General features: G+C 45.0%; 1 protein-coding gene across 1 annotated transcript in view; it reads right to left on the bottom strand.

The window, feature by feature from the left end:
- Window positions 1–1,405: 1,405 nt before the first annotated feature.
- LOC126176291 (trypsin-3-like) overlaps window positions 1,406–27,355 on the bottom strand; it is an 85,671-nt gene continuing 59,721 nt past the window's right edge. The window contains exons 5-6 of the mRNA XM_049923441.1: window positions 17,059–17,214; window positions 1,406–1,549 (exon numbers count right to left, since the gene is read on the bottom strand). Of these exons, the coding sequence (XP_049779398.1) occupies window positions 1,406–1,549; window positions 17,059–17,214 (300 nt within the window). The remainder of the gene's footprint in view (window positions 1,550–17,058; window positions 17,215–27,355) is intronic.

The raw sequence follows: 27,355 nt of genomic DNA, 5'->3' as shown, positions 1-27,355 counted from the left end.
GAAAGTTACGTTTACTTGAGAGGCAGATGAGTAATGGGCATTTAACGTTCTTCAATCGTCTTGCTTCTTTAAAACTACCTGAAGGTACTACTTTCAGCAATTACCAAGCAAAGTTAAAGCAGCTCATCACGTCGTTTGAAACACGATTCCGAGACTTCACTAGTTTGGAAATGGAACTTAAGGTGTTCAGCACTCCTTTTTCAGTTTCCCCCGATGACTTGTCATCGTCACTTCAATTGGAGGTTATTGATTTGCAAAATTCAACTTCGTTGAAAGAGAGGTACTACAACACGTTGGATTTGTCACGATGGTATCGTTCATTATAGCAAAAAACATTTCCCAAACTTCATAACAATGCCGCTCAGATCATGTGCATGTTTGGACCTACTTATTGTTGTGAGCAGCTTTTCTCAGCATTCAAAAGAGTAAAAAGTAAGGAGCGATCGTTTCTTCAGGATGCAACAATGAAGGCCATCCTCCGCATTAACGCCGCGAACACTTTGACGCCTGATATTTCCGATCTTCTAATGAAAATAAAATGTCAAGCCACAGAGGCCCAATAAATTTAGTATGCAGTTTCTTGTAAAACAGTTGTTTCTTATTTATTTTCTGGACATCGTATTTCCTGGTGTAGCATGTCACCACGTCTTAGCAGCTGGGTATAAGGTTGTCGATCTTGTAAGACGCAGCTGGCACATCAAAACGCTTGCCTTGCCGCCTGCCTCAGCCAGCCGTGCCGGCCCACTCGAATGGTCACAGCGAGCGACACGGCTCCCTGGAGCAGGGAGCGCTCCGCGGCTCACAACGGAGCCGACGAGCTGGAACAGCCTGCTACAAAGAATGTGACGAACCAACGCCATTACGGGGTGGCGCGCCAACCCAGTCTCAACTCCCCCTCACATTAAAGGCGGCTTACGAGGTAATGACCTCATACAGGCTCAGTCTTACAGCAAAAAGATTTTTGAGATTCATACTCCCTGTTTAAATAAAAAAAATTGACGTTTCACTAACTACACGTTTCATTAACGCAGTAAAAGATTCGTTGACATTTCTTATTAAATAAAATTTACACTGAATACATCTCGTATTCTAACCTTCTCATCCCACCACACAAAAGTGCATTTCTCGGTTTGAAAGTAACACTTTACACGCTTTAACCATACTTTGTCGGTTGCTTCAATAAGTTTAGCCGTATATATAGGGAATTTTAAGTTGTATTGCAGTAGGAAAAATGATGGACAACATACAAGATTACATAAGAAGGGAACGTCAAACTTATCAGATAAAAACTTGTAAATTCAACGAGAAAGGCCGAGAGTTTGTAAGAGGAGGCGGGCCAGAGCCGTGGCGCCGCCGCCTTCATCGCGCGTGCTGCGTCGCCCAGTCGAGTTCCACTGCACGTGCCTCACTCTATGTGCTGCGCTATCCAGTCGATGTAGGAGGCGACGCGCGTGAAGACGGCGGGGAAGTTGGGCCGGGCGCAGCCCAGCGAGAACGACGTCAGCCCCACCAGCACGCCGTCCACGAACAGTGGGCCGCCCGAGTCGCCCTGCGCACATGCGGTCGTTCCTTTCTGTAGCCTACCTAAAGCAGTCGGCACACGGACCGTGCTGTCAAACGTTAACGTTGAGCGTGCCAAGTCCGACGTGCTGCTGAACGCCAGTGTGCGATTTGCAGGGGGGGATTCCCTCCCCCCCCCCCCCTCTGCATCAGATCATCCCCTCCTCTGGTTTTAGTTTATGCATCCCAACCTGGGATGTTTATTTCCCATGCACTGGAGCAAAACTTTACATATAATTTAAATTTGTGGAGCCGAGCACTGAAAGTTTTTAATACAGTCTTACTATTAATACTATTATTATGCTCGGTTATTAATTTTGAAAAAGTGTTATGTAGTAGGTAAGCATTTCAAAACATTTAGAACTAAATGACAAGACGACGCACACCACATTTCCGTAGCATGCCACAATGTAGCAAGACGTCGCCCCAGCGTAAACGAGGCTTTCTAAGCTACGTCTGTATTGCGTGGTGGATGTGATGTGTTGCGCACGAAACTAAAACATGCAATCAGATCCAAACGACGTGGAAAACTGTGAAGAGGTGTCATCCTTCAACAAGATAACGCTCGACCACATTCTGCCAAACGGACAGCCGACGCAGTAAAGGAGTTGAGATTCGAGGTGCTCGAAAACCCACCATACTGTCCAGACCTGGCCCCAAGCGATTTTCACATCTTTGGACCCTTAACGGAAGCACCACAGGGAAGAAGATTTGAAAGTGATGAAGACGTCATTGCTGCGGTGCAAAATTGGTTACAGATGCAACTGATGAACGTATTTTCTGATGAAGTAAAAAAACTCGTAAAACGTCGGGAAAACTGCATTGAAGTCCAGGGAGGTTACGTAGAAAAATAACGCATGTTTCAGTTTTCTATCATCAGAATAAGTACAGCTTTTCACAAATGTGCCTTTACTTTTTGAATTCACCTCGTATACCTGTATGTCGATGATTTTGTAAATAAGCTTCACCTATAATGTACTTTTAAAGATATAACAAGGCATGGCTTTTCTGATAGTGCATACGCGTGAATAGTGAGTTTTGGCATTAACATCTATTTATAAATAACTGTTTAACCATGGGTAACGCCACGGTCAAAGCTAGTAACGTATATAATTTTATTAACCCCCTAAGACATCACCCCCCCCCCCCCCCCCACTGGTAAAAGCACAAATCGCACACTGCTGAACGCTCAGGAACGATAAGACTTGTGCATACGTTACGTGGGCCCCAACGTGGTATACGCGATCGCAGCGCACTCCAGCGGCAGTTGAAGGATGTTTCTAGTTCCTAAATCACACTGTTTACTCAACGGGCGCGTGTAAATTTCCCACGTTAGGTCTTTTAAAACGCATATTTCCCCCATCGACCACGAAAAGGAAAGTACCATGTCCAATCAATAAGGACACAGGTTTATAAAAGTTCCATTACAAACAGTGCGGTACGAATTTGGAATACTTCTCCGCATAAGATAAACATTATTTCATGATTCCCACATTTTAGTAAAACCCCAAGGTCAGTCTTACTTGATCACTGTTCCTACCCAGTATCAGAATCCTTGCAACATGTGAATTGCGAAGCGTAAAGGAGAAAGGAGCAAAATATCTTTATGCAAGTAGCGCAAGCTGTCCTGTAGATTAAGCTAATCGAACAAAGTAACCCCTCAAAAAAGGTGAACTTATATTTACATAACATCAAATATTATAGTATATACTTACATTAAACTAATAATAAAGTATCTGAACCTAATAAAAACGCGAATGTTAGGAAAAAAAATTTGGATGTGGCAAGACGCGAACCACCACCCCAACAAACAGTTCCATACGGGACAGTGATGCTATGGTTCGCTGTATTTCGTCGTAGCGGACGTCACAGTACATCCGTTGAAGTTCGTTGTTGATCTTGTCACTCAGGTTTTTGTTATTACAGAGGACAGCCAGCTCTGGCCGAACACGCTGAGCTACCGTGCCGGCGTTAAACCAACTGCACACAGATGGTTACTAAACATTTATTTTACTTGTTGGCTGAAAATCTTAATCGTAAATATGTTACTAATTGAAATTTAATTATAACAAGTTGTACCAAGAACAATGCGTTTTGGGTGGATCTTCAGTGTGTCGCTGCCTTCAAATAGCCTGCTCTCATAATACGCCAAGTTACAATAATTCTTGTGCCACGAATATGTTGTTTCTCATTATTTTATTGGAGCGAATCACACAGTTAACAACCGGTTTTCCAGTGATTCTCCATTTTCTGGTGCTCAGAAACGGCGTATATACATATGGGCTTGAAATGAATGCCACTATGGCGCCTCACAACTCTGTACTGAACGGAGTCGGCGTGTTGTGCCATCTCATTGGTCAACGCTCAGACGCACGCTCAGAAAATCTGACTTGCCAGATATTGCTCTCCACGTTCGGAAAGACTCCCGAACGTGCTATTCCACGCTATGACGTCAGAAACTCGGCACGCTCAACGCTCAACTTTCGGATGCACAATCCCTGTGCCGACGGCTTAAGGCATCTGACTGTGTGACTCACAGTATCCTCAAAGGTAAACTGGGGTTTTATGGAATTGATGGCATAGATAACCTAAGTTCAAATGGTTCAAATGGCTCTGAGCACTATGGGACTCAACTGCTGAGGTTATTAGTACCCTAGAACTTAGAACTAGTTAAACCTAACTAACCTAAGGACATCACAAATATCCATGCCCGAGGCAGGATTCGAACCTGCGACCGTAGCGGTCTTGCGGTTCCAGACTGCAGCGCCTTTAACCGCACGGCTACTTCGGCCGGCGATAACCTAAGTGTAATGTCATATCTAACCTAAAGAATACAGAAAATTATATATAATAATTCGGCCAATGGAAGCATGGGGCGTTCTTCTACCTGGGGCCAAATCACTTGTGGGGTTCCAGAAAATTCAAAATTAGGTCAAATATTGTTTCACATATACACTCTAAGACAAAAAACGACGCACCAGGAAGGAATTATCCTAAGGGGCGGAAACTGGTAGAGACAAACAAATTATTTACAATGTCAAAAAAATTGAATAATTCACTAAAGAGAAGGAGCTTCACAGACTGAGGAAGTCAATAACGCATTGGTCCAGCTCTTGTTCATATGCAAATAGTTATTCGGCTTGGCACTGAATAAGAGGTGTCCTGATGAATATCGTGTCAAATTCTGTCCAATTGGAGCGTTACATCGTCGAAATCACAAGGTGGTTGGAGGTCCCTGCCCATAATGCCCCAAACGTTCTCAATTGGGAGAGATCCGGTGATCATGCTGGCCAGGGTAGGGGCGGCAAGCACGAAGAGAAGCACTAATAGTTCTCGTCGTGTGCAGGCGGGAATCACCTTGCTGAAACGTAAGAACAGTATGGTTTGCCATGAATGCCAGCAAAATGGGAGGTGGAGGTGCCGGCCGTGGTGGCTGAGTGGTTCTAGGCGCTACAGTCTGGAACCGCGCGACTGTTACTTACGGTCGCAGGTTCGAATCCTGCCTCGGGCATGGCTGTGTGTGATGTCCTTAGGTTAGTTAGGTTTAAGTAGTTCTGCGTTCTAGGGGACAGATGACCTCAGAAGTTAAGTCCCATAGTGCTCAGAGCCATTTGAACCATTCATTAAAATGGGAGGCATAATGACGTCGATATACCACTGTGATGTAAGGGTGCCGCAGAGCATTACCAAAGAGGTCCTGCTATGAAAATCAAAACCACGCCAGACCATAATTCCCGAATGTTAGGCTGTGTGGCGCGTGACAGTCAGGTTGGTATGACAGCGTTATCCTGGGCGTCTGAGACACGTCTTCGCTGGTCGTCGACCGAGCGAGGTGGCGCAGTGGTTAGCACACTGGACTCGCATTCGGGAGGACGACGGTTCAATCCCGTCTCCGGCCATCCTGATTTAGGTTTTCCGTGATTTCCCTAAATCGTTTCAGGCAAATGCCGGGATGGTTCCTTTGAAAGGGCACGGCCGATTTCCTTCCCAATCCTTCCCTAACCCGAGCTTGCGCTCCGTCTCTAATGACCTCGTTGTCGACGGGACGTTAAACACAAACCATCACCACCACCGCTGGTCGTCGGGGCTCAGTTCGAAACGAGACTCACGACTGAAGACAATTTTACTTCATTCAATGAGATGACAGGCCGAAGACGTGTCTGTAAAGACTCCAAACAGCGGTGGGATACCAAACTGACTGTCGCCCGCCATACGGCCCAACAACCAGGACTGACGTTCTGGGGTGCCATTCTTTTCACATCAGGACCCCTTTCGTTGTCAACCGCGACACTCTTATAGAACAGCGGTACTTCGGTGATATTCTACGCCCCGTTTAGTTGCTCTTCACGGCAAGTCATCCTCAGCTTACATTTCAGCAAAGTAATGCCCGCCCTCACTTGGCGAGAGCTGTTAGTGCTTGTCTTCGACTTGTGAAACCCTACCTTGCCCAGCAATGGCGTCAGATCGCTCCACAATTGAGGGCGTTTGGAGCATTATGGGAAGGTCCTTCGAAAATCTCGTGGTTTTGACAACCTAATGTGCCAATTGGACAGAACTTGACATGATGTCCATCAGGAGGACGTCCAGAGGTGGACCAATGCGTTATTGACTTGCTAAATTTGAGAGGCTCTTTCTCTTGAATCAGTCATCCAATTTTTCTGAACCTGTAATCACTTGTTTGTCTTTTGCACATGTACACTCATGCTCATAAATTAAGGATAATGCTGATACATGATGAAACAACGCTCTGGTGGGCGGTTTGCTGGTTTAAATCACCTCATGGTATGAACATGCTGTGCATTTGACCTGCGGTCGCCGCACGGTGGCGCTGGCAGCAGTCCACATATAGAGAGATGTGTTGGTGCATGTCAGTCTATAGTGCAGCGAGTAAGTGTGCAGACGTTTTCAGACGTGCTAATGGTGACTATGTATTGAAAATGGCTCAAAGAACACATATTGATGACGTTATGAGGGGTAGAATACTAGGGCGATTGGAGGCTGGTCAAACACAGCAGATCGTAGCACAGGCCCTCCGTGTGCCACAAAGTGTGACCTCAAGATTAAGGCAACGATTCCAGCAGACAGGAAACGTGTTCTGGCGCTACAGTACGGGACGTCCACAGTGTACAACACCAAAAAAAGATCGATACCTCACCATCAGTGCCCGCAGACGGCCACGGAGTACTGCAGGTAGCCTAGCTCGGGACATTACCGCAGTCACTGCAACAGTTGTCCCCAGACACAGTCTACAGACGACTGAAAAGACATGGTTTATTCGCCCGGAGACCTGTAAGGTGCATTCCACGTAACCTTGGTCACAGGAGAGCCCGTAAAGCCAGGTGTCAAGAACATAGTACATGGTCATTGGGACATATTATGCTCACGGACGAGACCAGGTATAGTCTGAACAGTGATTCTCGCCGGTTTTTCATCTGGCGTGAACCAGGAACTAGATACCAACCCCTTAATGTCCTTGAAAGGGACCTGTTTGGAGGTCGTGGTTTGATGGTGTGGGGTGGGATTATGATTGGTGCACGTACACCCCTGCATGTCCTTGACAGAGGAACTGTAACAGGTTAGGTGTATCGAGACGTCATTTTGCACCAGTATGTCCGCCTTTTCAGGGGTGCAGTGTGTCCCACCTTTCTCCTGATGGATGATAACACATGGCCCCACCGAGCTGCCATCGTGGAGGAGTACCTTGAAACAGAAGATATCAGGCGAATGGAGTGACCTGCCTGTTCTCCAGACCTAAATCCCATCGAGCATGTCTGGGATGCTCTCGGTCGACGTATCCTTGCACGTCTTCAAACCCCTAGGACACTTCAGGAGCTCCGACAGGCACTGGTGCAAGAATGGGAGGCTAAACCCCAGCAGCTGCTCGACCACCTGATCCAGAGTATGCCAACCCGTTGTGGGGCCTGTGTACGTGTGCATGGTGATAATATCCCATATTGATGATGGGGTACATGCACAGGAAACAGTGGCGTTTTGTAGCACATGTGTTTCGGGATGGTTTTCTCAACTCATCACCAATAGCGTGGTCTTACAGATCTGTGTCTCGTGTGTTCCCTATGTGCCTATGCTATTAGCGCCTGTTTTGTGTAGTGCCACGTTGTGTGGCACCACATTCCGCAATTATCCTTAATTTATGAGCGTGAGTGTGCATATCATCTATCGATTACCGTCACTGTCGGATAATACCTTCCCGATGGGTCGTTTTTTATTTTTGTCTTAGAATGTATGTAAATAATCTTCAGTCTAATATCCGACAAGCAGATTTAGTACTTCTTGAGTGTGACACTATTGTTGTAATCAATGCAAACATACATACAGTCACAGAAGAGGTGGTAAACGATGTTCTTAACAGCATTATTTGTGCTTTGCTGCAAATTATCTCAGTCCCAATTTTAAAAAAGACGTAACATACTCAGTTCTGCTGATCTAGGTATGCTACACCAGTTATAAGTCTAACGCATGGCGAGGTAATAATGACTAGGGTTGAAACTTCAAAATTTTTATTTGGGCATGCCGCTGAGAATTTAAACTGAAAAAAAATCCACACTCTGAAACTCCTAAAACACCTTAGTTCAGTAACATCTGCACTTCGGAACACTGCCAATCTTGGAGAGAAACAAATCACTAAATTGACATATTTTGTATATTTTCATTCAGTAACGTCATACGGAATAATGTTCTGGATAACTTGTCTTTTGGAAAGAAAGTCTTCATCGCTCAAAATCATGTTGTAAGAATAGCTCACCCACGATTATCTTGTAGATCTATGTTTAAGGAGTTAGGTTTTTTGAGTACTGCTTCACGGTATATTCGTTTTCTCATGAAATTTCTTATAAATAATCCAAAACTGTTCAAAAGAAAGAATGGCGTACACAATTACAATAGCAGAAGAAAATATGACATCCATTACTCCATATTAAGGTTGTCTTTAGTACAAAATGGGGTGCACAATGCTACAACCAAAAATTTTGATCATTTTCTCATTGATATAAACTGTCTGAGGAACAGCATAGTTAAATTTGAAACAAACTGAAAAAGTTTCTCTTTTACAACTCCTTCTACTCCTTAGAACTTTTTGTAGACTGTAAAACATGCTGAGTAGAAATTAATAACTCACGTCTGTATTAAAGGATTTTGTACATGGTTAGCGTGTACCCATATTTTCAAACGAATGTGTAATGTGAATGTAAATTTACTCGTTTCATATCATTACTATTAACCGCACAAATGATCCATGAAATAACAAACTAACAAACAACACTCTCTTACCTAGAGCTGACAAACAAGTAGCTGGAGTTGCAACCCGCTGCGGGGAAAATCAGTGGGTGTCTTCACTCCAGAATGCTAGATGACTTCCTTCTCCTCTTTGACTGCCGATTCAACTTTTTCCCATCCAGGGCACTCACTGTGCATTACTTAACAGGACATCGTGCATATCAAGTGTGTATGCACAGATTCAACAGGAAAGACAATGACGTTTGTCAGTCTGACCATATGGGAACGTCTCAACTCGTCAGTCTAAACCGTAACGCCTTTCTAAACAAAGCAACCCCTATACGAACATTTGAGAAATCGCAGGTGGTGGACGACAATGGACAATGTCGCTAATGTCATTTCCTCGACATGAAAATGTGCCAAGATGCATGCGGAACTTATACCTTCCCTCCCTCCCTCGGCACGGGTGCCTTCCGGTTCCCGGTAGTGGCAGTAATTTTTCCTTCTTGGGAGGACTGGTATTGATGCACTCAGCTTCGTGAGACCGACTGGGGGGGAGGGGGGGGGCTGCTACACCGATTAGTGACGGTTCCGAGGTTGAGAAACCCGACAACGACTAAGAGAGCGGTTTGCAGATAACGTACCCACCAAGAGAGCGGTTTGCAGATAACGTACCCACCAAGAGAACGGTCTTCTGATAACGTACCCCATCCTACCGCATTCGGCGGTGCCGTTCACAGAGGATGACGCGGCGGTCGGTGGGGCCCTGTTGGCCTGTCTAGGGACAGAACGAGGAAATTGAGGTCCTGTATCACCCACATCACTTTGTAGCAGAATATTAGAAAATATTAAGAGTTAATTTTACGAACTAACTACAACGAAACCAATATGAGATCCGGAAACATCGAACACGCATGCATCTATCTAGTAGCGCTACAACGATATAGAAAACCGGGAAGATTCGATGTTTCTAGAATAACGTAAGGCTTTTTGATTTAGTACCACGTCGACATCCCCCATAGAAAAATAAGTTCTGATGGAACATGACACTACATACGCAGTTGGGTCGAAAATTTGCTCTCAGACAAGAGGCAGCACACTGTAACTGGATTATAATCTACAGTCATAGAAGCAATATCTGGTGTGCCCAGTGACGTGTAACAGGATCAGTTTACACATAAACGACTTGGCGGATAGTGTTGGTGCAATCCGGACGTTTTGTAGATGATGCATTTGTCTGTGATAAAAATCCATCCTGTAAAATTTCCAGTAATATTCACTTAGATCTAGACAATACGAGTATATCAGCCTGGTGCAAAGACTGATAGCTAATTCTTAATACAGAAAGGTGAAAAATTGTGTACTGTTAAAAAATTAAAAGTGTGATATCCTGAGACCACAGGATAAATGAGCAACCTAAAATAAGTCAAGTCATAGAAATATTTGTGAGAAACTGTGAAGAGATATGAGGTGTTCTACTTCATATCTCCCATAGTCTCCTTTGTGGGTTAAGAAAACAACACGACGCGATTCATTGATAGGAGCCTGGGAAATTGGAATTTGCTTACAACAGGCCGGCCGAAGTGGCCGAGCGGTTCTGGGATCTACAGTCTGGAATCGCACAACCGCTACGGTCGCAGGTTCGAATCCTGCCTAGGGGCATGGATGTGTGTGATGTTCTTAGTGGCCGTAGGAGCTCCTGTTTTGCTACCGGAAAAGCAACAGATGCAGGAGACCGTCGTTCACTTGGTTAACAACTAAAGAATCCGAATCTAACTGTACGAGTTGTATGCATAGTAGTGCAATGACTCTCATCTCAATCCTTTACAAAACGAGAAAACGTTAATATGCCCAATGTTGTTTCTTTTTAACATTTCCTCAAACTTCTTGCCCACTGATAGCTCACCATTATCCGAAGAAAGGCGGCTGATGCTTGCTTATGCGAAAAAATAACCTTTTTTCAACATCTCTATTAGAACCTTGGCAGTTACTCTGCGAATGGGCTACAGGCGCCACTGATTGTGTTCTACTGATGTTTTATCACCCAGTGGTGTCGCTAATTCGTAGAGTATGCTGGAAGACTATTATTCCGAATGAGTGCTTTCTGTGCAGAATCCTTGAGTTACGGTGTGGCGCACATATTTCTTTGTTTATGCTTGTGATACCTATGTATAGGAACTTATTTGGAGGACACATGGCCTCAGCAATGAAGTATGTTTTTATAAGACGAATTTGGTACGTATTTGCTGGCCAGTCAACCTCTTCCCTGCCTTCAAAAAGGCCACGAATGTGTCACCAGAAGGAGCGCAACGTCAGAGCTTTGCAGTGAGAACGAGGCGGGTGAATCTTTTAGGCTGCAGCGCTGCTGAATGCGGCGACTCAACGAACCAAACGGTTCCGTCCAAGTCGGAACGTGATGTGCGTACCTGAAGCTCGGCCAGACCCCAATGCAGAGAGCTCATTTCCGCAGAGACGTTGTATTTTGTACTTTTTACTTAACTGCTAGAAACCGTTGCAAGTTTAGAAGTAAGGTGAATACGTTTATGTTGTCTTAGTTTTTCTTTAGTTCACCTCAGTGTACTCTGCGGCATTCTTTAGGACTGATTAATTGTGACTATGGAAATCAGGAAGTTCGAGTGACAGGTGCTAATAACAAGCAGTGGCCACCATTGGATTTAGTCTGTTTAGTAAGTATTTCTGTAGAGTTGCTACGTCTGGGCGTTTATTTGTAAATTACTCGTAAACAGAAAAGGTTCTTGGTGTCCGGGGTATAATGTATAGCAGGAAGTCTGTCATTTCACAGTACCTTGGAAGATAGCGTACTATATTTTCCTTCATAGAAAGCTTCAGTGTAGTGCCCATTTAAAAGAAAGCTATTAAACGGACGCCCATGAGTTCGTGATACTCTGTTATTTGCCCAGCAGAACATCTCCGCTACGCACAGCGAGGACGTTGGTGTTTGTTAACAAAGAAATCTAGCACCAGTGTTGCAGAGGGTCTTGAGGTACACTCCGCCTCAAATCTTTGTTAATACTGGCTAAATATTTCATGTGCTTGTAAGTCACATTAACAAACGTATTAATTGTCAAGAACATTTTCTGTTGGCAACACTATGCAGTCATGCATTTAGTTGGTTCCAAGTGTTGCTGTATCAGAAAAATCGCCGTATCGCTGGAACTTCTGCTGCCTGAGCGAATGTCAATATAGTAAATGAAAAGCACCAGTTTGCTTTTGTTCTACTCTATTACTTTTATTGTTAACCGGTTTTCGGCTTACAAGGCCATCTTCAGACATTTACTGAGTATTATCACCAAAGAAGTTACAATGTTTGCAAACATCATTGGAAGAGAAGTAACACGTCTAGACTGAAGTAGGAACATACAGTAAGTAACATCTTTGACAGTGTGGTGGTAATGCAATGAAAAAGTAAAAGTTGAACAGTACATAAATAACAATGGCGTAGACAGGAAAACCCTTAGCACAAAATCGGAATAGCATGTCTACATAACAGTTCCTAATAATAAACAAAACTAATAAAATGAAATAAAATTATTATTAGACAAGGCTACATCAGGAGGTATGAAACATGGAGAGTGATACAAAACCAATTAAAAGAAGAGACAATTATCAATGTAACTACAGAATACATAAGGAACTTAAGCAATATCAACAAGATAAACAGAAATAAATAAATGCAAGAAAATGGAGGTGTTTGAGGGAACCTACAATAAATACAATCTTTGAGAGTAAGGTGGTACTGCATTTTAACATTAACATTATAATCAAAACAGTGGCTGTGTAACAGTTTTCTTTAAATAAATGATCAAAGTAGAATATGAACAGTATTCGATGAGACAACTACAAGGGCTGTTCAACATGGACAGTAACACAAGTACCAGTTAAAAGATAGCCTTAACTATTGAAACTACAGTCCATATAGAATACAAAGACAACTTCAACACCCCTTGTACTTGTCTCATTAAATACTGTTCATATTCTACTTTGATCATTTATTTAATGAACAATAAAAGTAATAGAGTGGAACAAAAGTAAACTGGTGCTTTTCATTTATTATAATGTTGTTCTACCAAGAACCGATGGAAGATTCTGTTAACATGAATGTCAATATCCTTACAACTCTCTTCATCATTAATTTCGTAGGAAACCAATAGTAAATCGGAAACTTTCTTCTTTTAAAATTCTGTCCAAGATGTACGCAGAGTTAGTTTTATTTGTTTTATCGCTTCTTAGCGCTTAACGCTTGATAATGTCTTTTACCACTGAGTCCAGTGTATGAATCGCTCTTCCGCCTCGCTCTCTCATTGGTGTATAGAATAATGGATGTGTGTGTGTGTGTGTTTTTCAGTCTTCTGACTGGTTAAATGCCACCCCAACACGATGCAGCAACCTCCCCCCTCCCGCCCCCAGTCCCCCACTGTGTCAATTTCTTCGTTTCAGGGCGGCATTTACGCATTATGTTCTAAATTATTTGTTGGTATACAACACCTCAGAAAAAGTGTCCAGACACCTACTGAGGACATTAATACGGGGTATGTCCATCCTCGCCTTTATGACGGCTTGCACCCTCCTGGGTCACTTTTCGTGAGGTCTCTGACGTCTATGGTGGAATGACAACCTATTCTTCCTCAAGAGCCGAAAGCAGAGAAGGTGCTGGAGTCTGGAGCGAAGTCGAATTTCTAAATCACCACACCAGGCGTTGCATTGGGTTCAGGTCGGGACTCTGGACAGGCCATCCCGTTTCAGCAACCTTATTGCACACAGACCATTGCCTACCAGCTGCAACTTCACGACAAACCCAGTCACATAACTGAGACGATATTCCATAAGCACGCAATTTGACTACGAGGCGCTTGTGTGGTACAGTGTCAAAAGCCTTCCGGAAATCGAGGAATACGGAACCGATCTGAAATCCCTTGTCAATAGCACTCAATACTTCATGTGAATAAAGAGCTAGTTGTGTATCGCAGGAACGATGTTTTCTAAACCCATGTTGACTGTGTGTCAATAGACAGTTTTCTTCGAGGTAATTCATAATGATCGGACACAATATATGTTCTAAAATCCTGCTACATATCGACGTTAACGATATGGGCTTGTAATTTAGTGGATTACTCCTATTACCTTTCTTGAATATCTTTTGGGACAACAAAGGAATTTTGACAAAAAATTTAATGAGAGCAGCGCTTGAGAATACTGTGACATCACAAGTTTATTGCGAGGCTGTTACGAAAATCCGAAGACGAATCGAAAACAAATGGTATAGGATGGTTACCGGAGAATCATCTTTCTTCACGAAAAATGTGCGAAGCCATACTGCTAATCGAAGACTACTCAGATAGGAGATTTTCCAATCTCTTTCCTACAGTCCACACCAACCGACTTTTATCTCTTTCCAAAGGTGAAAACCGTACTGGCAATCAACATCTAACGACCGACAATGAACTCAAGGATGAAGTCAACAAATTCGTGTTCATGAAGGCATAAAGAAGTTGGTTTCACGGTGTGACAGATGTTTGAATTTGGATGGTGACTATGTGGCCAAGTAAGGCAACACATTGAATTTGTATGGCGACTATGTGGACAAGTAAGGAAACACATAAGTAGTCTGTAAATAACCTACCAATAATAAGTCAGAGGTTAATTTGCGTATGGCCCTCGTAAGACTAGACAAAGAAGGAACCGGGCAACAGCGGGCATTCAGTTACAAAGGTAATGCAGCTGACGCTGATAAGCAAGGTTGTTCATTCGCCGAAGCGACAGGTATGCCCTCATGCTTGCAGTCAATACCATGAACGTACACCTAGTAGTTGCTACATGATAACAACGGGAACGTTTCCACCAGAATGTGCGTATATTACTATATAATAGGGTGTGTACATTTGCGAGCAACGTGGTCGCGTGTAGCCCATGAACCACTCGGGCAGAAACAGGTGGGGCGCCTCACCTGAGAAGTCTGTGTGGCACACCGTTCGCCAGAGCGTTGCATGAGCGCTCAACATTGCCGTTCGTACTCACCCTGAGCGCCCGTTTGTACTTGCCGGAAAAACCGACAGTAGGTGGGTCGTGAGCAACGGGCAGAACATCCAGGCGCTCGCGAGTGGCTCAGGATCCTCTTAGCTCACAAGTACACTCATGCTCATAAATTAGGAATAATTGCGGAATGTGGTGCCACACAACGTGGCACTACACAAAACTGGCACTAATAGCGTAGGCACATAGGGAACACACACGACACTGATCTGCAAGTCCACGGTATTGGTGATGAGTTGAGAAAACCGACCCGAAACACATGTGCTACAAAACGCCACTGTTTCCTGCGCATGTACCCCTACATCAATATGTGATATGATCACCATGCACAAGTACACAGGCCGCACAACGGGTTGGCATACTCTGGATCAGGTGGTTGAGCAGCTGCTGTGGTATAGCCTCCCATTCTTGCACCAGTGCCTGTCGGAGCTCCTTAAGTGTCCTAGGGGTTTAGAGGCGTGCAGCGATACGTCGACCGAGAGCATCCCAGACGTGATCGATGGGATTTAGGTCTGGAGAACAGGCAGGCCACTCCATTCGCCTGATATCTTCTGTTTCAAGGTACTCCTCCACGGTGGCAGCTCGGTGGGGCCGTGAGTAATCATCCATCAGGAGGAAGGTGGGACCCACTGCACCCCTGAAAAGGCGGACATACTGGTGAAAAATGATGTCCTGATACACCTGACCATTTACAGTTCGTCTGTCAAAGACATGCAGGGGTGTACGTGCACCAGTCATAATCCCACCCCACACCATCAAACCCCGACCTTCATACAGGTCCCTTTGGAGGACATTAAGGGGTTGGTATCTGGTTCCTGGTTCACGCCAGATGAAAACCCGGCGAGAATCACTGTTCATACTATTCCTGGACTCGTCCGTGAACATAACCTTGGACCACTGTTCCAATGACCATGTACTGTGTTCTTGACACCAGGATTTACGGGCTCTCCTGTAACCAAGGTTCAGTGGAATGCACCTTGCAGGTCTCCAGGCGAATAAAACATGCCTGTTCATTCGTCTGTACACTGTGTCTGGAGACAACTGTTCCAGTGGTTGCGGTAATGTCCCGAGCAAGGCTACTTTCAGTATTCCGTGGCCGTCTGCGGGCACTGATGGTGAGATCGTTCAAATGGCTCTGAGCACTATGGGACTTAACTTCTGAGGTCATCAGTCCCCTAGAACTTAGAACTACTTAAACCTAACTAACCTAAGGACATCACACACATCCATACCCGAGGCAGGATTCGAACCTGCGATCGTAGCGGTCGCGCGGTTCCAGACTGTAGCAATTAGAACCGCTCAGTCACTCCGGCCGGCGATGGTGATATATCGGTATTCTTGTTGTGTTGTACACTGTGGATGCCCCGTACTGTAGCGCCTGGATACGTTTCCTGTCTGCTGGAATCGTTGCCATAATCTTGGGATCACACTTTGTGGCACACGGAGGTCCCGTGCTACGATCTGCTGTGTTTGACCAGCCTCCTGTCGCCCTAGTATTCTACCCCTCATAACGTCATCAATATGTGTTCTTTCAGCCATTTTCAACACACAGTCACCTTTGGCACGTCTGAAAACGACTGCACACTTACTCGCTGCACCGTCCTCTGACATGCACCGACACACCTGTGCTTATGTGGACTGCTACCAGCCCCACCGCGAGACGACCGCAAGTCAAATCCACAGCCTGGTCATACCCTGAGGTAATTTAAACTCGCAAACCTTCCACGAGAGCGTTGTTTCACCATGTACCAGCAGTATCCTTAATTTATGAGCATGAGTGTATATTCACACTTTTCCATACGGAGGACCCAAGTTCGATTACCTGTCCGCCGGAGGGTTTATACGGTCTGGGACTAGGTGTAGTGCCGGCCGATGTGGCCGAGCGGTTCTAGGCGCTTCAGTCTGGAACCGCGCGACCGCAACGGTCGCAGGTTCGAATCCTGCCTCGGGCATGGATGTGTGTGATGTCCTTAGGTTAGATAGGTTTAAGTAGTACTAAGTTCTAGGGGACTGATGACCTCAGATGTTAAGTCCCATAGTGCTCAGAGCCATTTGAACCATTTGAACTAGGTGTAGTGTTGACTTCATATTTCATCATCATCGACGTGAAAGTCACCAAAATGGGTGAAATAAAGACTTGCACTAGGCGGTCGAACAACGCGGCCAAAAATGGCATACGATGGTTTGACACAGAGATGTGACGGCGTAGCTGACCTGGCAGGCGCCGATGCCACCTTGCAGCACGCCGGCGCACAGGTTGGTGTCGTGCACGCTCTCGCCCACGCTCTTGTAGGCGCACTGGCACTCCAACTGGTTAATGATGCGCAGCTCCGCCTTCTGCAGCCGCTCCGACGGCTGCGTGTCCGTCTCCTGCGAAAAAACATGTAAGGGCAGCGTTTAACGTTCATCTTTACCACCATATAGCTCTCTACGTCGTTATCTACATAGACTTCAAATCTACATCTACATCTACTTTAAACCTACATCCAAATCAAATCTACATCAACATAAAATCTGCATCTATGTCATCCCTAAGGCTACATCAAATGTAGATGTATATTCCATAAGCCAGTTCAGGGCCGCTACCATTTTCTCTACATCCGCGAATGGTACGTGGGAAGAACAACTGGCGATAAACCTCAGTATCCAGTCCAATTTCTCTGATTTCCTCATCGTGGTTTTTAGGGGGGGGGGGGGTATTGCGTTGTCAGCAGCAGCAGCGAAGCAGGACCAGCAGAATGGTTCGATCAGGAGAGCTCAGTGACGTCGAACTTGGGCTACACATTGGATATCATCTGAATGACAAATATTCCAGGGACATTTTAACCCTTCTAAAGCTACCCAAGCCGCTCTGTTGGTGATAGACTAGTGATGTGGAAGCGCGAAGGAAACATCACAGCTAAACCGAGACCAGGTAGACATCTTCTGCTGACACACAGGGAGGCTGACTGTTAAAAAGTCGCATCAAATCAGCGAAATGAATCACTCGTGAGTTCGACAGTGTCACCAGCAGTCCAAGCTAGCACAATAACTGTGCGTAGGGTGCTGAATACAACGAGTGCAGTGGTCGAGCAGTCCCTCCTAAGCCACAAATTCATGTATTCAATGTTAAGCGATGCTTGAGACTTCGTAAAGAGCTATACTGCTGGACAGAGGATCACTGGAAGCGAATGATTTAGAGTGACGAGTCACTGCGTACCCTGGGCCAGTCCGATCGAAGAGTTTGCGTCTGCCGAGTACCTGCAGAACGCCACCTACTATCATGTGTAATATCAACAGTGAAGTGAGAAGGAGATATTGTTACGGTACGGGGATGTTTCCCGTGGTTAGGTTGTAGTTCGCTTATTGCGCTTCGGAAAATCCTAAATGCGGAAGGATATGAACACATTTTGTAGTATCATGTTCTGTCTAAAATAGAAGAAAAGTTCGCAGACGATGGCATCTTGTAATAGCACAAAAACACACCCTGTCATAAAGCAGCATCTGCGAAGGAATGGCCTTTGGAGAATGTTGTTTGTTGTTTTCAGTCCGAAGACCAGTTTGATGCAGCTGTCTGTGCCACTCTATCCTGTGCAAGTCCCTTCATTTCCGAGTACTTACTCCACCTACATCCTTTGAATCTGCTTACTGCATCACCTATTGGTCTCCCTTTACGATTCCCTCCCCCTCCTCCCCCCCACGCACACACACACTAAATTGGTGATCCCTTGATGGCTCAAATGATGGCTCAAAATTTATCTTATCAACCGATCCCTTCTTCTAGTCAGGCTGTGCTACAAATTTCTTTTCTCCGCAATCCTATTCAGTACCTCCTCTCTAGGTATCTCGTCTATCCACCTAATCTGCAGCATTCTTCTGTAGCGCCACATTTCAAAAGCTTCTATTCTCTTCTCGTTTAAACTGTTTATCGTCCACGTTTCACTGCCATACATGGCCACACTCCATACAGATACTTTCAGAGAAGACGTCACACAAACCTGAAGGCTGTAAATTCAACTAAATACTTAGGGATTACAATTACAAATAACCTAAATTGTAACGATCACGTAGATAATATTGTGGGTAGAGCAAATTAAAGACTGCGATTCATTGGTAGAACACTTAGAAGGTGCAACAGGTCTACTAAAGAGACTGCTTACACCACGCTTGTCCGCTCTATTCTGGAGTACTGTTGTGCGGTGTGGGATCCGCATCAGGTGGGACTGACGGATGACATCGAAAAAGTACAAAGAAGTGCAGCTCGTTTTGTATTATCGCGAAATAGGGGAGACAGTGTCACATACATGATACGTGAATTGGAGTGGCAATCATTAAAACAAAGGCGTTTTTCGTTGCGACAGGATCTTCTCATGGAATTTCGATCACCAGTTTTCTCCTCCGATTGCGAAAACATTCTGTTGGTGCCCACCTACATAGGGAGAAATAATCATCACGATAAAATAAGAGAAATCAGGGCTCTCACAGAAAAATTTAAGTGCTCGTTTTTCCCGCGTGCCGTTCGAGAATGGAACGGTAGAGAGACAGCTTGAAGGTGGTTCATTGAACCCTCTGCCAGGCACTTTATTGTGAATGACAGAGTAATCACGTAGATGTAGATGTTAAATCTGAATTCGATGTTACACATTTCTTGCCATTTCCAGCCTACATTTTATATCCTCTCTACTTCGACCGTCATCAGTTATTTTACTGCCCAAATAGCAAAACTCATGAACTACTTTAAGTCTCTCATTTCCTAATCTAATTCGCTTAGCACCATCTCATTTAATTCGACTACATTCCATTATCTTCGTTTTGCTTTTGTTGATGTTCATCTCATATCTTGGTTTCAGGATACCGTCGATTCAGTTCAGCTGCTCTTCCAAGTCCTTTGCTGTCTCTGACAGAATTAAAATCTCATCGGCAAACATCAAAGTTTCTATTTTTTCTCACTGGACTTTAATTCCTTTTCCAACATTTTCTTTTGTTTCCTTTACTTCTTGCTCCGTATACAGATTGAATAACATTGGGGATAGACTACAACCCTGTCTCACTCCCTTCTCAACCACTGCTTCCCTTTCATGCCCCTCGATCCTTATAACTGCCATCTGGTTTTTGTACAAATTGTAAACAGCTTTTCGCTTCCTGTATTTTACCCTTGCCACCTTTAGAATTTGAGAGAGACTGTTTCGGTTACCATTGTCATAATCTTTCTCTAAGCCTACAAGTTCCGTAAACTTAGATTTGCCTTTCCTTAATCTTTCTTGTATGAGAAGTCGTAGCGTCAGTATCCCTCTCGTGTTCCCACACTTCTCCGGAATCCAAACTGATCTTCCCTGATATCGGTTTCTACCAGTTTTTCCATTCTCTGTACAGAATTAGTGTCAGAATTTTGCAACCGTGGGATATTAAACTGATAGTTCGGCAATTTTCGCACATGTTGCTTTTTTCGAAATTGGAATTATTCTGTATTCTGGAGAATAACATTCCTGAAACAGACTAGTATGTCGGAGTCCCGACCTGAACGCAATGGAACATCTCTGCGATGAGTCAGAACGTCGACTTCACTTCACAGCACAGCCAGCCTTTCTACCTTGTCTGGTTCCGGTTCTGGAATTAGAATGGGCTGCCATTTCTCCACAGACATTAGACCCGCACTGAAAGTATCTCCTGCAGTGGTCAATCCGTCATAAAGGGGAAGAGCCTACACAAAACTCGGTCAGATAGTGCGTGTTGTCCGACGGTTTTTGGAACGCACGTCATGATGCAAAACACTTCTTTTGTAAAGCTCAGAGGCTCAACAATCATTTTCTGGGTACGGGCTTGGCGACTGTGGGGTTCATGAGCTGAGGACCGGTTAGCGGTGCCAGTCTTCTGTCACCATAAACTCTTGGCATGCTTCAGTGACCACCGTGCGATACAGCGGAGGGACGTTTTAAGTCACAGGGAACGGGCATCTTGGCATGACAGCCCGGTTCGTGAGGATGGTAAAAACGTCTATAAGGAACCCTCTAGCCCCAAGGTGTGCAGCGCGCCGATGAGATGCATGACTGTAACAGTCATTAGCGGGCAACCTCTGTGGATCCTGCCGCACCTCAGTTGTATAAGGTTTAACTAGGCATGCAGGGCTCTGTTTGTGGGACCGAGATCGAACCCTCGAAATTATATCCTTCTCCTCCCAGTGAAAGGGTGGGCCGCTAGTAGGTACTAACATCCAATTAAATAAGAGGGCTCGTAAAGCTTAAGACAGTAAAAAGGAAAGATGGCACCTTCTGGAAGGTTTAGCCTTTCTGTATTCAAAAAGGTTAGAAGTCATTGCTGAGGCAAGCATCTCGCCCCAAAACAGAGCCTCCACCTATTATGGGCTACCCTCCCATGAAGAAAGTAAGGCTGAAAATGCTATCCCCACTATAGATGGTTCCCATCCTGCAGTGGAAGATTAATGGGTTCTGGACACATGTGGAGGTACTGAAACTGCTAGCACAGGGACACCCCCTGTGCTGGTGTTTGCAGGAAATGCATTTTAAAGCGTTTGACGCCCTTCTCCTGCGGCGCTATATGTTCTGACCCAAGGAAAACTTGACTGGGGGAAATGATCAAGGGTGGGATTTCTTTCTCTGTCACCACTCCTCAGCTAAACCCCCCGTAGCTACTGCCTTGCAAGCTGTTGTACATTCAGTTCACGTACGCCAGAGGCTCACAGCTCTTTCGCTATATTTACCTCCACACGATGCGATTGAATTATTGACTCTGAGGCTCTAACAGGGAGACTTCAATGTCCATCATTTATTATGGGGTTCGACTTCTACTTGCCCTCGGGACAGTTCGGAGAGCCTCCTAACGTCTCACGAGCTGTGCATTCTCAACAAAGACACGGCCACTCATTTCAGTGCTGCTGCTGAGTCATTCTCTGCCACTGACCTCTCTTTCTGCTCTCCAGCTCTCACGGACTATCTTCAGTGGGAAGTCATTGACGACCTTCATTCTAATGACCACTTCCCACTTCGCATTCATCTCCTGGATAGAGCATTGCACACACTCTTTTGTAGCGTCCACGATTTGCAGCTTGTTGTTTGTCCATGCAACACAACGCTCTTGCGATTATTAAACTATCATGCATTCCTACGTGCCGTTGTTCATTCGATCAACACTATCTCTTCAATTAATCCAGCCTGGTAAGCGTCCCAGACTGACGCACCCTCCACTGCAGAGTGAAAATATCATTATGGAAACATTCCCCAGGCTGAAGCTAAGCCATGTCTCCGCAATATACTTTCTTCCCAGGAGTGCTAGTTCGCAGAAGAGCTTCTGTGAAGTTTGGAAGGTGGGAGACGAAGTACTGGCAGAATTGAAGCTGTGAGGACGTGTCGTGAGACGTGCTTGGGTAGCTCAGATGGCAGAGCACTTGCCCGCGAAAGGCAAAAGTCCCGACTTCGAGTCTCGGTCCGGCACACAGTTTTAATCTGCCAGGAAGTTTCATAGCAGCGCACACACCGCTGCAGAGTGAAAATACCATTCTGATAAGCACTAGTGAAAAATCGGTCGAACAAGTGTTTCAAGTACCTTTTTTTTCGTGGATGAATTACATTCCTTTAAGATTCTGCCAGTGAATCTCAACTTAACACCTGCCTATCCTACATCTACTTTTAAGTGGGCATTCCTCTCCCGTTCGCTCCGGACTGTTACTCCCAGGTATTTTATGGCTGTAACTGTTCGCAGTGATTTATCGTCGGCGGCGTAAACGAATAGTCACGCGTCCCTTTGCCTATTTGTGTACATTACGTTACATTTATCAACTTTCAAGCCCAAATGCCTGTCCTTGAAAGAATCGTTGATCCTCTGCAGGTTATCATGCATTAAGCTGGTATTCTGGCACGGGGACCTTCCTGCAGAAGCCTGACGGAGCTTCCGAAGTTATCTAAAAAACACTTTATAAATATTGTAAACAGTAATCGCACTTTAATGATCCACTGAGGTAACCCTGAAATTACCTTTACTTCTTTAGGTGTTATCGCGTTAAGAACGAGGTGTTGAACTACATCTGCAAGAGACTCCTCGAACCAGTCAACAGTGGTACTTAATTCTGGCGCGACTACTATAAACCAACTTCAAAGCAAGAACCTTATCTACCGTTCCTCTTGTCCACAAGGAACTGAAGCACACTCCCAGCGTAAATCACTAATTCACTGTAAGGCCTCATAGCGTTGTAATGGATTTCTGAGTCTACTCTAAATGCCGGCCTTGGTGGCCGAGCGGTTCTAGGCGCTACAGTCTGGAACTGCGCGGCCGCTACTGTCGCAGGTTAGAATCCTGCCTCGGGCATGGATGTGTGTGATGTCCTTAGGTTAGTTAGGTTTAAGTAGTTCTAAGTTCTAGGGGACTGATGACCTCAGCAGTTAAGTCCCATAGTGCTCAGAGCCATTTGAACCATCTACTCTAAATCACAATTTACCTCGAATTCCTCCAGGAGAGGAAAGTACATCCATGTATAAAAATGGAGGTAGTACAGTTTCACAGAACTGACATCCTACACCTTCCGCCTCCGTACCTGAGTGGTCGGCACGGGTGCCTTCCGGTTCCCGGTAGTGGCAGTAATTTTTCCTTCTTGGGAGAACTGGTATGGATGCACTCAGCCTCGTGAGACCGACTGGGGGGGTTTAAGCTAAACCGATTAGTGACGGTTCCGAGGTTGAGAAACCCGACAACTACTAAGAGAGCGGTTTGGAGATAACGTAGCCACCAAGAGAGCGGTTTTCTGATAACGTACCCCTCCCTACCGCATTCGGCGGTGCCGTTCACAGAGGATGACGCGGCGGTCGGTGGGGCCCTGTTGGCCTGTCTAGGGACAGAACGAGGAAATTGAGGTCCTGTATCACCCACATCACTTTGTAGCAGAATGTTAGAAAATATTCAGAGTTCATTTTACGAACTAACTACAACGAAACCAATATGAGATCCGGAAACATCGAACACGCATGCATCTATCTAGTAGCGCTACGACGATATAGAAAACCGGGAAGATTCGATGTTTCTAGAATAACGTAAGGCTTTTTGATTTAGTACCACGTCGACATCCCCCATAGAAAAATAAGTTCTGATGGAACATGACACTACACATATGCAGTTGGGTCGAAAATTTGCTCTCAGACAAGAGGCAGCACACTGTAACTGGATTATAATCTACAGTCATTGAAGCAATATCTGGTGTGCCCAGTAACGTGTAACAGGATCGTCGCTGATCAGTTTACACATCAACGACTTGGCGGATAGTGTTGGTGCAATCCGGACGTTTTGTAGATGATGCATTTGTCTGTGATAAAACTCCATCCTGTAAAATTGCCAGTAATATTCACTTAGATCTAGACAATACGAGTATATCAGCCTGGTGCAAAGACTGATAGCTAATTCTTAATACAGAAACATGAAAAATTGTGTACTGTTAAAAAATTAAAAGTGTGATATCCTGAGACCACAGGATAAATGAGCAACCTAAAATAAGTCAAGTCATGGAAATATTTGTGAGAAACTGTGAAGAGATATGAGGTGTTCTACTTCATATCTCCCATAGTCTCCTTTGTGGGTTAAGAAAACAACACGACGCGATTCATTGATAGGAGCCTGGGAAATTGGAATTTGCCTACAACAGGCCGGCCGGAGTGGCCGAGCGGTTCTGGGATCTACAGTCTGGAATCGCGCGACCGCTACGGTCGAAGGTTCGAATCCTGCCTCGGGTATGGATGTGTGTGATGTTGTTAGGTTAGTGAGGTTTAAGTAGTTATAAGTTCTAGGGGACTGATGACCTCAGAAGTTAAGTCCCATAGTGCTCAGAGCCATTTGAACCATTTGAACCTACAACAGAGATTTAAACACACCCTGCTACAGTCCACATTCGAATACTGGTCAAGAGTGATACGAGATCCAATTAAGAGCGGTTGTCGAGTGTCTACAAAGTAGACCAGTGTGAATGCTCACAGGCTTATCTGTCCTTTACAAACCGAACAGATCAAACTGGACAAATAACAGGTTGCACAGAGACGTATAAGCAGTCATTCTTCTTTGGTGAAATATGAAGTGTAGGGTCACTCGCAAGAAACTCTGGCGTTTCAGGAGACGACTGAGCAGCTGCAATAGTGGACAGAGGTGTTACGACACGTAAACATTTCATCCGCTCCGTATCGTCGCATAGAGTTACACCGAGGTGGCAGAAGTCATGGGATAGCGTCATTCAGGTATACAGATGGCAGAAATATCGCGTACACAAGATGTGAAAGAGCAGTGCATTGGCAGAGGTGTCATTTGCACTCATGTGATTCATGTGGAAAGGTTTCTGACGTGATTATGGTAACGAAACGAGAATTAACAGGCTTTGAACGAAGAATGGCAGTTCGAGCTAGACGCATGGGACACTCCATTTCGGAAATCGTTAGGAAATTCAAGATTCCGAGACCCACAGTGTCAAGTGTGTGCGAGAATACCTAATTTCAGGCGTTACCCCTCACCAAGGGCAAGGCAGTGGCCGACGGCCTTCACTTAACGACCGAGAGCAACGGCGCTTGAGTAGAGTTGTCAGTGCTAACAGATAAATAACACTGTGCGAAATAACGGCGGAAATCAATGTGAGACTTGCGATGAACGTAGTCGGTAGGTTTTTTTTTTTTTTTTTTTTTTTTTTTGTCATCAGTCTACTGACTGGTTTGATGCGGCCCGCCACGAATTCCTTTCCTGTGATAACCTCTTCATCTCAGAGTAGCACTTGCAACCTACGTCCTCAATTATTTGCTTGACGTATTCCAAACTCTGTCTTCATCTACAGTTTTTCCCCCCTCTACAGTTCCCTCTAGTACCATGGAAGTCATTCCCTCATGTCTTACCAGATGTCCTGTCATCCTGTCCCTTCTCCTTATCAGTGTTTTCCACATATTCCTTTCCTCTCCGATTCTGCGTAGAACCTCCTCATTCCTTACCTTATCAGTCCACCTAATTTTCAACATTCGTCTATAGCACCACATCTCAAATGCTTCGATTCTCTTCTGTTCCGGTTTTCCCACAGTCCATGTTTCACTACCATACAATGCTGTACTCCAGACGTACATCCTCAGAAATTTCTTCCTCAAATTAAGGCCGGTATTTGATATTAGTAGACTTCTCTTGGCCAGAAATGCCTTTTTTGCCATAGCGAGTCTGCTTTTGATGTCCTCCTTGCACCGTTCGTCTTTGGTTATTTTACTGCCTAGGTAGCAGAATTCCTTAACTTCATTGACTTCGTGACCATCAATCCTGATGTTAAGTTTCTCGCTGTTCTCATTTCTACTACTTCTCATTACCTTCGTCTTTCTCCGATTTACTCTCAAATCATACTGTGTACTCATTAGACTGTTCATTCCGTTCAGCAGATCATTTAATTCTTCTTCACTTTCACTCAGGATAGCAATGTCATCAGCGAATCGTATCATTGATATCCTTTCACCTTGTATTTTAATTCCACTCCTGAACCTTTCTTTTATTTCCATCATTGCTTCCTCGATTTACAGATTGAAGAGTAGGGGCGAAAGGCTACAGCCTTGTCTTACACCCTTCTTAATAGGATAGAGCGGCGAAATTTGACGTTAATAAGCTGTGGCAGCAGATGACCGAGGCGAGTGCCTTTGCTAACTGCACATCACCTGCAGCGTCTTCCTACGGCTCGTGATCATATCGGCTGGACGCTAGATTACTGGATAACCGTCGCCTGGCCAGAGGAGTCCCGATTTCAGTTGGTAGGCTTCGAGAGTGGCGCAGAGCCGGCGAAGCCGTGGACCCACGTTGTCAACAAGGCACTGTGCAAGCTGGTGGTGGCTCGATAACGGTGTGGGCTGTGGTTACATGGAATGCACTGACTCCTGGTGCGAGAATACCAATTTTCAGGCATTACCTCTCACCTCAGACAACGCCGTGGCCGACGGTCTTCACTTAGCGACGGAGAGCAGCGGCACTTGAGTAGAGCTGTCAGTGCTAACACACTCATGGACTCCATGTTCCCAAATAATGATGGGATTTTTAAGGATAAGAACGAGCAATGTCACTGCCACACGTGTTCGCAATTGCTTTGTAGAACATTCTGGACAATTCGAGAGAATGATTTGGCCACAGAGATCGCCCGACGTAAATCCCACAAAACATTTATGGGACGTAATTGAGAGGTTAGTTCATGCACAAAATCCTGCACCTTCGCAATTATGGATAGTTCGATATTTCTTCAGGGGACTTCCAATGATTTGTTGAATGAGATCGATGTTGAGTTGCTGCACTAAGCCTGCTACTGAAGGTCCGACACGATATTAGGAGGCACGACATGACTCCTGTCACTTCAGTGCAGTTCGTGCCTGCAGACGGGCAACACAGTGAGAATATTAATAAAGCGAGCTGCTTTTCCGCCTTTCAGTGCAACTCGTGACAGCGACTGCAATAGATTGCACTTGTGTACTACAAAAATGGTTCAAATGGCTCTAAGCACTACGGGACTTAACATCTGAGGTCATCAGTCCCCTAGAACTTA

The sequence above is a fragment of the Schistocerca cancellata genome, chromosome 3 (assembly GCF_023864275.1).
Source record: "Schistocerca cancellata isolate TAMUIC-IGC-003103 chromosome 3, iqSchCanc2.1, whole genome shotgun sequence".
Classification (NCBI taxonomy): domain Eukaryota; kingdom Metazoa; phylum Arthropoda; class Insecta; order Orthoptera; family Acrididae; genus Schistocerca; species Schistocerca cancellata.
This window is presented reverse-complemented; position numbering and strand designations above follow the sequence as displayed.